This window comes from Mesocricetus auratus, unplaced genomic scaffold (genome assembly GCF_017639785.1).
Source record: "Mesocricetus auratus isolate SY011 unplaced genomic scaffold, BCM_Maur_2.0 Super-Scaffold_100006, whole genome shotgun sequence".
NCBI classification, from domain to species: Eukaryota; Metazoa; Chordata; class Mammalia; order Rodentia; family Cricetidae; genus Mesocricetus; species Mesocricetus auratus.
Genome location: NW_024429190.1, coordinates 100700295 through 100713194, shown reverse-complemented (window position 1 = coordinate 100713194; position 12900 = coordinate 100700295). Strand labels below are relative to the sequence as shown.

Here is a 12900-nt window from a genome sequence, read left to right as displayed (position 1 = left end):
TTCTGACTGGATGTGAGGCCGCTCCATGGGAGGGAATGTGTGCCTGGGACTGTCAACTTGGTCACAACCCCCTGGCTGGGGGGTCGTAAGAGCTAAGGGAAAGCCTGCAACTGTTGATTTGCTAAGTGGACGTGTTGTCAAGCTACCTTCTAAACACTTGTTTACCTTCTAAACACTTGTTTATTTCATCAACCATCGCTGCTCTCATCCTTGGTTAGAGAAACTTCTGTGTGCCGTGGCCGCAGTTAATGCTGAGACTCATGCCTGGTTAAAACACTGTTGAGCTCACAGACCTAAATGGGACATCTCTGTCACTTACCACTACCCACACCCTCTAGTAGAGTATTAGTTTAAGGTGCTTGGCTTTTGTTTCTGCTGCATTTGTTTGACTCAGTGAAGCTGTGATCCTTTGCGTGTCTAAACCACCGGATGCTCTAAGGAAGAGCTGAACTGCGGTCAGTAGAGCGGCAGGAGCAAGGGTAGGCAGGGCTGCGGGCAGAGAGGATAAACAGGAGAAAGAGAACAGGACGTGCCAGCCATCCCTCGACAGAGCAATCCACGGAGTAAGATTACAGACACAAAAGAACAGGAAAAGCCCAGAGTCAAAAGGCAGATGGGATAACGTAAGGAAAAGCTGGCTAGAAACAAGCCAAGCTAAGGCCAGACAATTCCTAACTAAGAATAAGCCTCTGTGTGTGATTCACTTGGGAGCCGGGTCCCTCAGAATGTCAAAAGAGTAAAGAGCATTTCAAACAGTAAAATGGCACCCGACGTGGGATGTCCATTTGCTGTTTTTCTTTTGTAATTGTTGCCGTCTTTTAAGCCCCGGCTATCCTGTCCAGCAGCTGCCACCAGCGGTGGCCTCAGGAGCCCAAGTCTGAGGGAATTCTGTTCCCTCAAGCCTTGACTCTTTCAAAAGCCACCAAGGCAGCATTTAAGTCTCTGTTCTGCTAAAGAACTCAAGAGTCAAAGGTTGAGGTAGAGCCCCGCTTCCCAGAGAGGCTGAACAGCACGCAGCTCGCCCGGCTCACCTCTTCGCAGCTCCCAAGAAGTCCTCGTGCTTTTTCTCGCCCCTCCTTATAGACCTTTCTCCACCTGGCTCCTCCCTACGACGTCCCGTCAGCTAGTTGCTGACTGCAGGTGAATTTTATTTAATCAAACACATCTTCCCGTCATTAAACACATGTTCCAGAGCGCACACAAAAGTAGCACACCTTAAAATAATATCCTGCAGCAACACCCCAAGGCTGGGGGACTGCCATAGAGGAAAAAGTGAAAAGACAGAGTGGAGGAGAGGGAGGCATGCTGGGAAATGCTGTCTTCTGGCCATGGGTCGCCCTGGTGAGCTCACAGACGCTGTAAGCACCTGCACAGGGTCTAGCCAGTCAACACTCCGGCATGCGCGAAGTAGGGCTCACTAGTCCTCATCCATACCTGAGGTGGCACTGGCAACTGGCTGCTGCTGGGGAATGGAGAGTCAGTTTTATCCGGGGGCACGGTCACTGGAGGTGGCCCTTACACATGCTGGCGGCATTATCTGGGCTCGGTGAGTTATTTACAATGACAGCAATAACAAAAAGACATGAGGTACAGGGGCTGTATGTGTGGGACCTGAGGGAACTAGTGAATGGACGTGATCGAGATACCTGTGTACATGTATGAAACTGTTAAAGAACGAAGAAAATAGTTTTTAAAATGTGTAGCTGGATGTGGTGGCACGCCCCTGTGTTCCTAACACTTAGGCGGCTGAGGCATGAGACCAGCCAGAGCTACAGTAATGAGACGCAGTTTTAAAGAAAAAAGCTAGGTGGGACCCGGGTGTGACGCATACCTGGAGCTACTCAGACGCCTAAGGCAGGAAGGCTCCTTGGACCCGGGCACATGTGGCCAAGCCCCAGAACACAGAGAGTTCTCATCTCAAAAACGTATACTGAAGCTGGGGATGCCTCAGTGGTTAAGAACGCTCACTGCTCTTCTGGAGGACCAGAGTTCAGTTCCCAGCACCCTTGTCTGGTAGCTCACAGTTGCCTGCCTGTAACTTCAGTTCCAGGGGACCTGCGGGGTGTACTGGTACACGGGCATATACACATAAAAAAAAAATAAAACATTTTCAAAGTGTATAAGGCCCGGCATTGGTGGCGCACACCTTTGATCCCAGCACTCAGGAGGCAGAGGCAGGAGGATCTCTGTGAGCTCGAGGCCAGCCTGGTCTACAGAGCGAGTTCCAGGACAGCCTCCAAAACAATACAGAGAAACCCTGTCTGGAAAAACCAAAGTAAATAAATAAATAAATAAATAAATAAATAAATAAATAAAATGACCTAGCATCCATCTACACCCAAGTGCAAGTCTGTACCTCCACACCCAGCTCTGGTTCTCTCACCAGTTTAAGAGACAACATTAAACTCCAACCAGTCACAAGCATGTAATTTCACAAAACATATAAAACAATTGTTATTTTATGAAGACAATTATAAAATAATCTGACTTATGATGCTAAAATTTAAAATTCACCAAAGTGATGTATGAAACTAATATACTTTAAGTTGTCTAAGCTATATTTATTTAGTTATTTAATTGTATAAGTTACATTTTCCCTGAAGAGCAGAGCAAAGTGTTCATGATAAGGAAATTCCTGTGCTGAGAGCAGGGCTCCCCCAAAGCACTGACCTCCATTACTTCTTGCTTTTCGTCTGCTGCAAAAATATTAGGAACTTCACCAGTATTGAGCACGCTGTCAATGTCTTCCAGGAACGCTTCCTCTTTAATCTGAGTGTCTGTGATCAGGAAGACTGTCTTCTGGCCCTTCATGCCCACGTTTCTTAACAAGGTCTTAAAGGGAAAATGTACTTTATAAGCAGAACACAGTGGACTGGTGTAGGCTTTGCTTTTCCCTTCTTTTTATGCTTGGGTTTAAGGGCATTTGATTCTGGTGGAGCCCCATTTCTCTCAAACGGTAGGTGGACAGCACAGACTGCTTAGTTTCCTCAAGTTCCTAGACGCAATGGTTGGTTCAGAGGCATGTAAAAAAGAGGGACCCAGTCAAACTGTTACTGTAAGGACTGAGTTGGACTTAAAACTGAGGCCCCTGGACTGAGGAGGATGCCTACAAAGGCCAGGAATACCCAGCGCCTCATGGACTGAGCCAGCTGGAGAAGTGAGACAAACGAAGACCGATTCCAGGGAGTGTGGAGAAATTTCTAATCTGGGCCCTTAAATCGAATCACGTTAAATGACTCTCCACCTCTGAACACTTAAGTCCTATAAACCAATAACTGCCCCTTTATTTAAGTTAGCTTGAGCTAGCTTCTGTTTTTCATGTGTTTTTTGGCCAATTGCAACCAAAATTCCCAACCGAAATAAAGACATGGACTTAGTAGTCCCATAGAGCTGATTTGTACAGGTCTGTTAAAACTGACAGTTAAACTTTCAAGAACTTCTTAGGAGATTATTAGATATAGCGACAATTAAAATTAAGTGATATGACAATGTTTCTCCCAGAAGCCAGAAGTTATCAAACGAAAAGTCCAGTCTCGGGTGTGAGTTATCTCTCTTGGAGCTGTTGGTCATGGGCTTCCCAGGGATCTCCCCACAAAATATAGGCTATTGCCACTACCCTTGGTCACTCATCAGAACTTGATGGTTAGCTACTGATGTTGACTGGGAACTCTGCTATCTGGCTCTCATAGTAACCGGAAGGTGTTTTCCAGCTGCTGTGATACAGAAGGGTCATCAACATTAGCCAGTTGTGAACCCTGCGAGTTACAGTGCCCCACAGTGAAAGTTATGGGGTGCAGGGGGGGGACAACTGGCAGTTTTACGATTGGATTTAGGGCCTGATCCACAGGAGGTAACACATGCGTGGTACTTGTAAACTTGCCCAAGGGTCCTTGGTTGGAAGGGTGATTTTCTCTGGGGAATATAACCTACTAGTATAATTTCTGACACATGAGCATAACAGTTGTGCTGGATAGTTTTAAGTAACCTTGACACAAGCTAAAGCCCTCTGAGAGGAGGGAGCCTCAATGGGGAACACGCCTCCACAAGATGAGGCTGTAGGCAAGCCTGTAGGGCATGTTTTAAATTGGTGATTGATGGAGGAGGGCCCAGTCCATTGTGGGTGGTGTCATCCCTAGACTGGGTGGTCAAGGGTTCTATAAGAATGCAGGCTGACCGAGTCAGGGGTAACAAGCCAGTAGTAGCAACCCTCCGGGCCTTCTGCATCAGCTCCCATCTCCAGATTCTGGCCATGCTTGAGTTCCTACTTCCTTTGATGATGGACAGTACTGTGGGAGCAAAAACCAAAAAAACTCTTTCCTCTACAACTTGATTTTGGTCACGGTGCTTTGTCACAGCAATAGAGACCCTAACCCAGACAGTATAAAACTGCCTTCTAAATACTGACCTTTAACCCGCAGATCAGTCTAGCTCTCAGCCCTCATTAGAGATTCTCTTCTTATTGTGGGTGGGTGGTCACTGATGTAAACTCATGACCAGTGGAGGTCAGGGAATGGGTGACTGCAGTGTTGAGCCCAAAACAGAAAGTCCATACAACTTCCCTTCTCCCTAGGCTCAGGAGACACCACAGCAGAGGGAGAGCGAAGACTCTAAGAGCTACAGCTGGGAGTGACTGTTGGAGACACTGTTTTTTGGATGTGACAGGGCTGTTGCACTCATGAACTCACAGTGACTGTTGCTGTCTGCACAAGACCTTATGGAAATCAAATATCCTGTGGAATGAGTCTTCTCAAACCAGGACAAAGACAGAATCATTGGCAACTATGGTAACTGGCATTACAAGGCCTTGTTCTGGTGTATTATAATTTCCTTTGGCTTCAGAGCCCTCAACAGTGAAACACAGAGACAATTGTATCTGCTGCACCGCAGTGCTGTATCTATGGAATGACACTATGTCAGCAGGCATTCAGAGTGGGTGCCCAATGGATGGACAGTGTTACCATAACTACCCAAATACACACAGTTGCACAGGCGACTTCCCTTTTACTAGTCAAAGAATGAACGATCATCACTTTTCACACTAGATAGCGTCATGATTTTACCTTCATATCCTCTCTCCACTCATTCATACCATAACTCTTAGAAATTTCTGGTTGGAAAATCTGCATTTTTGCCATAGATGTAGCCAGACGAGTTAAAGATTGCCGACCACTTCCTCCAAGCCCGATAAGCAACGCGTTTCCACCAGACTGCTTTAGGATGCGGCATATTCTTGACAAATGTTCCAAAACATACCTACCAAAAATAGGTTATTATCCATACCAATACACACATACGTTTACTTACCATTTTATTATAAATATTTTATAACATCATGTTGCACTGTAAATATACACCGAAAATTTATTGAGAAGTTAAACTATGTTCTGGATTGCAGGTAACTATGCAGGAGCTGGGGTTGGGGAAGTTCACGCCTCACTAACAACCTAACTCCAAATCTCCGGAAGTCACATGACAGCTGGATGCAGCAAGCATTTGTGATCCCAGCACACCTATGGGAGACAGCAGCACAGGTCTGTGACTCCTAGGGGCTCTGGAGGCCAGCTAGCCTGGCTCATGCAGTAGAAAGAGGTCCTATCTTACACAACGTGTGACATCGAGGACTGACACCTGAAGATTGCCCTCTGACCTCCATACTCTGTCCAAAACACCAGCAGTTTCTTTTCATTAATACAAACTAAGGGGAGAGCTGGCTGAAACAGGCAACCTACTAAGTTACCAGTATTTTATATTACAATATATATGGCAGAAAATTACTACGTTTTTTGTTTTACATATTTCATGAAAATTTATAAATAAAAGTTTTGAACAAACACATAAACATAAAATGTAGGCACCTAAACACCACTAGATTCATTCTTCTTTTATGAGTTTGATTGTATTCATCTAGGCACTGCTCAACAACATCATTAAACTGGTCAATATTTGGAATTTCAATATAAACTCGATCATCTCCTTCAAGATCAGGGGTCATATAATCCCCAAACATGAGATTTCTTAAGTCTTCTTCAGTTACCTATAGAATATAAATCAGAAAGTTACAAAAGTTAAATTACAAAATAAATTTAAGAAAAAACACAAAAATTTGTCATGGGTTGACAACTTTAAACATTAAGATAGCAAATAATATTTGTATAAAATTAACACATAAAATGATAAGTGTGGTAAAAACAATTTTTTTTCTATTTTTATAGACTGGGAATCAAAAGATTCATTGTTTTTATTTTATGAGTGATTTGCTGGTGTGTATCTGTCTTGTGTGTGTGTTATCCCTGAAGAGGCCAGAAGAGGTCATCAGATCTCGTGGAGCTGGAACCAGAGGTGGCTGGGAGCTGCCATGAGTGGCAGCAATCTAACTCAGGTCTTCTACAAGAGCAGCCAGTGCTCTTAACCGCCCAGCTCTCTCTCCAGATGCTCTCCTCATAAACTGGAAAGCCATCTTTCTGGACTCTCTGTTAGGAAGAGTGTATGAGTTGGCAATCATGCTACATACTCTGGATCACCCCCATTAACAGCTACTATCCCATAATAACCTAAACAACCGAGTAACTCTAAACGATCAGCACATCACATGAGTCCTTGTGCAGACTAATCTCAAGATAAACTCATACCCATAAGAAAAAGTACAAGAACATGTTCAATAAAAAACAAGTACATTTCCACAAAGTAAGCTTATGAATTACTCACAAAAATCCCATTTTAAACTGTCAGGCTCTTAATTACTAAATGTGCTTACTGGCGCATTCTCTTTTCGCAGGTGACTAAAGAGGGTATCGAACGACTCCTTAAACTGGTCCTTTATGACAGTTTTAATTAATCTGAAGAGCCAGTTCCGATCTTCATCATTAATGAGGCGGTCATAAAACACACGGAGCACCTCGTGCACAAACAGGCGGATCATAGTCTGCTTGTTCTCCACAGAGTCTTTCTCAATGAGCAAACAGCCCCGGATGACGCGTGAGAAATCACGCAGGTTGAAAGTATAATGAGATTTAGCAGGAGTGGGCAGAAGATTTTCCATAGACTTCTTATATATCTGTGGAGGAAAAGTGCGGCCATTCACTCATGGTTTGATCTGAAAGCCCCCCACCATGGCTCTCGTGTTAAATGCCTGAGTGGCAGCAAATGGGCTTTGAGAAGAGATTAGACCCCGGGCTCTGATCTGATGACGGGTCACAGCACGTGGCGTTATCAGGAGATGGAAGAAACTACCAGGGTGTGGACAGCTGGAAGGAAGGAAGTCACTGTGGGCATAACCTCTCTTTGGCAAGATTCTGGAGAGCTTAGTTTGCTGAGATTATCGATGAATTACCTTTGAGTGCGTTACTTTCCCTTTCAACACTTGATATGAGGCTGGTTCTGGCTTATGAGTGAGGGCAGGTAACACATCATGAACAAATCAGGAGGTGCTCTTTGACTACAAGAGCATAAGTTATTTTACCCCCATCCTTGCATGCTCTAATTTTTTAAAAACATTTTTTAGATTTACTTATTTAGTATACAGCATCTGTCAGTATGCCAGAAAGCCAGAAGAGGTGCCAGATCTCATTACAGATGGTTGTGAGCCACCATGTGGTTGCTGGGAATTGAACTCAGATCCTCTGAAAGAACAGCCAATGCTCTTAACCTCTGAGCCATCATGCTCTAATTTTTCACTGCAGTGTGTGTGGTCTGACTAAAAGCAATGTGTATATAAACTGTTTATGATTGTTTTCTTAAAGAAAATTACAGCCAGAAGACCAGATGAGTCCTACCCTACATCAAAGAGGCTTCCTCTAGCAGCTGATGGGAGCAGATGCAGTGACTTATAGCCAAACATTGGGTAGAGCTTAGGGACCCCACGGAAGGATTATAGGAGCCAGAGGGGTCAAGGACACCAGGAGAACATAGCCCACAGAATCTACTAAGCAGGACTCATAGGAGCTCACAGATACCAAAGTGGCAATCACAGCCTGCATGGGTCTGCACTAGGTATGTTATGTTATGGTTGTTAGCTTGGGGGTTTTATGGGACTCCTAACAGTGCAAGTGGGAGTGCCTATGACTCTTTTGCTTGCTCTTGGGACCCCTTCCTTTCTCCTCGGTTGCCTCATCCAGCCTTGATAGGATGGTTTGTGCCTAGTTTTACTGCATCTTGCTATACTGTGTTTGGTTGATATCCCTGGAAGGCCTTCTCTTTTCTGAAGGATAATGGCAGAGCAGTGGATCTGGGGAAGAGGGAAGATAGGGAGGCTGGGAGGAGTGGAGGGAGGAAACGCTGCAATTGTGATGTACTGTATGAGAGAATAAATAAAAAGGAAAAAGTGCCCTACCCACCTCAGCTGCACTAGCTAGTTAGTGGGCAAGCCTCCTGCAGGCAGCCTACTCCAGCACCCACCACTGAAACCTGTAATGTACAAGTTCCACTCAGCCCCCAAACCCACTCAGCCCCCATGACCACAGTGACTCCCTGAGTGAGGCACAGACAGCAGCTGTACAGAGCGGAATAAGAGGGGCCCCCTGAAACACAGACAGCAATTGCAATGAGCGATCCAAGAGAGGGTCCCCAAGACACTGACAGCAAGGACTGGACCAAGAGGCAAAGACATTGCCTGCACCAATTGAAGGAAGAGATGGGTAGGAGCCAATGCAAGAATACATTTAACAGCTGGGAAGTGGTGGCAAACACCTTTAGTCCCAGCAATTGGGAGGTAGAGACAGGAGAATCTATGTGAGTTTGAGGCTAGCCTGGTCTAAAAAGTTACACAGAGAATCCCTATCTTGAACCCCCCCCAAATACATTTAACAACTTAAAGAGGAATATGGCAACACCAGAACCTAGTGGTCCTACAACAGGAAGACCTGAACATCCTAACCCAGAAGAAGCAGAAGAAAATGACTTTAAATATAACTATATGAAGATGATAGAAACCCTTAAAAAGGAAATGAAAAATCTCCTTAAAGAAATGGAGGAAAAGACAAAAAATGGAAGAAATCAATAAATCTCTTAAAGGAAGTCAAGAAAACTAAGGAAAAAAACCAAACAGGTGAAGTAAACAGTTCAAGATTGAAAACTAAAATAGAGGCAATAAAAAAACCACAAACTGAGGGGATTCTGGAAATGGAAAATCTGGGTAAACGAATAGGATGCAAATATAACCAACAAAATACAAGAGACGGAAGAGAGAATCTCAGGTGTTGAAGATACGATAGAGGAAATAGATTCATCGGTCAAAAAACTGTTAAATCCAACAAATTTTTAACACAAAACATCCAGGAAATCTGGGACACCATGAAAAGACCAAACCTAAGAATAATAGGGATAGAAGGAGAACTCCAGCTCAAAGGCACAAAAAATATGTTCAGCAAAATAATAGAAGAAAACTTTCACAATGTAAAGAAGGATATGCTTATAAAGGTACTAGGAGCTTACAGAATACCAAATAAACTGGATCAAAAACAAAAAGTTCCTTTGCCATATAATAGTCAAAATGCTAAACATACAGAATAAAAAAAGAATATTAAGAGCTGTAAAGGAAAAAAGCCAAGTAACATACAAAGGCAGACCTATGAGAATCACACCTGACTTCTCCATGGAAACTCTGAAAGTCAAAAGGTCCAGGACCGTCTGCAGACACTAAGAGACCATGGATACCAGCCCAGACTGCTATACCCAGCAAAGCTTTCAATCATTATGGATGGAGAAAACAAGATATTCCATGACAAAACCAGATTTAAATAATACCTGTCCACAAATCCAGTCTTACAGAACATACCAGAGAAAAACTTCAACCCAAGGAAGTTAGCTGCACCCACGAAAATACAGGCAACAGATAACCTCACACCAGCAAACCCCCAAATAAAGGAAACACACAAACACTACCACTGAAAAATAACAGAAATTAACAATTGCTGGTCATTAGTATCTAACTCAACTCACCTATAAAAAGACACAGGCTAACAGAATGGACACAGAAACAGGATCCATCCCTTCTGTTTCATACAAGAAACATACCTCAACTTCAAAGACAGACATTGCCTCAGAGTAAAGGGGTGGGAAAATTTTTCCAATCAAATGGACCTAAGCTGGTATAGCTATCCTAATACCTAACAAAATAGACTTTGAATTAAATCACTCAAAAGAGATGGAGAATATTTCATGTTTGTCACAGGAAAAATCCACCAAGATAAAGTCTCAATTCTGAACATCTATGCCCCAGATACAAGAGCAGATATATATGCAAAATAAACATTACTAAAGCTTAAATCACACAGCAAACTCCACACACTAGTTAAAGACTTCAACACCCCATTGTCACCAATGGACAGGTCTTCCAGGCAGAAACTTAACAGAGAAATAAGAATAACAGATATTATTACTCAAAAGGACTTAATAGACATTTATAGAAAATTTCACCCAAACACAAAAGAATATACCTTCTTTTCAGCACCTCATGAAACCTTCTCTAAAACTGATCACATACTAGGTAACAAAGCAAACCTCAACAGTTACAGGAAAAAATTAGACTAACCCCCTGTATCTTGTTAGACCACTATGGATTAAAGTTAGAATTCAGTAACAACACTAATTGCAGAAAGCCTACAAACTCATGGAAATTGAACAAAAGCCAATTGCAACACCCCTGGGTCAAGGAAGAAATAAAGAAATTAAAGAATTCCTAGAATGCAACAAAAATAATTGCACAACATACCCAAACCTAGAGAACACTATGACAGCAGTGGTAAGAGGAAAGTTCATAACACTAAGTGCTCACATAAAGCACATGAAGAAATTTCACACTAGTGACTTAACAGCACACCTGAAAACTCTAGAACAAAAAGAAGCAGACTCACCCAGGAGGAGTAGACAACAGGAAATAATCAAATTGAGGGCTGAAATCAATAAAATAGAAACAGAAAATAATACAAAAAATCAATGAAACAAAGAGCTGGTTCTTAGAGAAAATCAACAGGATAGACAAACCCTTATCCAAACTAACCAAAAGGCAGAGAGAGAATGTCTAAGTTAACAAAATCAGAAATGAAAAGGGGAACATAACAGACACTGAGAAAATCCAGAGAATCATTACTCTACAAAATTGGAAAATCTAAAAGAAATGGATAATTTTCTTGATTGATACCACATACCAAAATTAAATCAAGACCAGATAAACAATTTAAACAGACCTAAGGAAACAGAAGCAGTCATCAAAAATCTCCCAAACAAAACAAAATAAAAAAACCAAAAACCAAAATCTAGGGCTGGCTGGCTTCAGAACAGCAAAGAGCTAATACCTATACTCCTCCATTTGTTCCACACAATAGAAACAGCAAGAACATTGCCAAACTCTCTTTATGACGCTACAGTTATCCTGATACCCAAACCACACAAAGATGCAACTAAGAATGAGAACAACATTATTGTTTAGATGGGGGTCATCCTTGTGGATTCCAAATCTAAGAAATAGTGGGGAGGCTGCCTTAAATGTCCTTCTCCTACAATGAGATTGATGACTACCTTAAATGCCATCCTAGAACCTTCACCCAGTATCTGATGGAAGCAGAAGCAGACATTCACAGCCAAGCACTGAGCCGAATTCCTGGAATCCAGTTGCAGAGAGGGAGGAGTGACGAGCAAAGGGGTCAAGACCATGCTGGGGAAACCCACAGAAACAGCTGACCTGAAAAAGAGGGAGCTCACTGACTCTGGACTGACAGCGGTGGGAACCAAATTAGGCCCTCTGAATGTGGGTGACAGTAGTGTGGCTTGGGCAGTCTGTGAGGCCTCTGACAGTGGGACCAGGATTTATCACTCGTGCTTGAACTGGCTTTTTTGGAGCCCATTCTCTTTGGAAGGATACCTTGCTCAGTCTAGATGTAGTGGGGAGGGCCTTGGTCCTGCCTCAAAGTGATGTGATAGACTTTGCTGATTCCCTATGGGAAGCCTTAGCCTCTCTGGGAGTGGGTGGGGAGGTGGGGTGGGGGAAAGGTGGGAGAAACAGGAGGAGGAGAATGAGTGGGAACTGAGATTGGTACGTAAAATGAGAAAAGACTGTTTTGAAATTTAAAAAATTATAAAACAGAAAAAAGTATGAAGAACAAGAAGGAAAAACAGAACAAAACCAACCAAACAAAAAAACTTCTTCACGCCTCCATCTTTCCTGACTCTCCATCTGTCTTAGTAACATTGGGACCTGCAGGGTGTCACGCAGTAGACCCTTTTGTCCAGGCAGCTTTATTTGCCAGCGTTTATTGTGTTATGAGTTGTAGGTTAGGTTCAAGGACTCTGGCTTCTAGAACACCATCAATACCGGATCCTCCCCCCAGAATCCTCTCAGATATCCTGCTGTTGCCTGGAGTCATGGAGATCCTGTTGGCTTTTTGTTGTTGTTATTGTTTTGTGTTCTTTCATTTGTTTTTATTTTATTTATTTTTTTAGTTTAAGTTCATGTCTTTCTAAGCTTTCTTTTTCCGGGGGAGGCACACTGCAAGGGTGAAGGTGTGCACAGAGGGCTGGGAAATGAGTGGAATTAGAGTGCATGAGGTGAAATTCCCAAAGAATGAGCAAAGTTTTGTTTTGTTTTTTAAGAAGGAAGACAGGAAAGAGCAAATTTAACAAATACCTCAGTGGGAACCTAGTCATCAAGGAAATGATTATTGTGTGGAAGTACTGGTTATAGGCAAATTCCTTACAATAAGCTTAGGAAACATGCATTATATGTCATTTCAGTGATTACACATTGGATCTCTGAAAGGTCAAGTTGCTTGTTTTAGGACATCCAGCTAGGGATAGCAGACAAGGCTCAACTCCAGTTAGATTCTCTGCTTTCAGAATCTGTGACATTCCTGCTCTTAAACTGTCTGGTCAAGATCTCTGATAATGGACACCAAGGTCAGTCAAGGG

The 12900-nt window shown here is 43.0% G+C and overlaps 1 protein-coding gene across 5 annotated transcripts in view; it reads right to left on the bottom strand.

The window, feature by feature from the left end:
• The window catches only part of Dnah12 (dynein axonemal heavy chain 12), a 155214-nt gene that overhangs the window by 68438 nt on the left and 73876 nt on the right, over nucleotides 1–12900 (bottom strand). For 4 of the 5 annotated variants that reach the window (XM_040747769.1, XM_040747772.1, XM_040747773.1 and 1 more), the window contains 4 exons: nucleotides 6755–7054; nucleotides 5856–6034; nucleotides 5061–5253; nucleotides 2671–2832 (listed from right to left, as the gene is read on the bottom strand). In XM_040747769.1, the coding sequence (XP_040603703.1) occupies nucleotides 2671–2832; nucleotides 5061–5253; nucleotides 5856–6034; nucleotides 6755–7054 (834 nt within the window). Of the gene's footprint in view, nucleotides 1–2670; nucleotides 2833–5060; nucleotides 5254–5295; nucleotides 6035–6754; nucleotides 7055–12900 lie in introns of those variants that run through there. The other variant, XM_040747774.1, reaches the window with a different exon arrangement.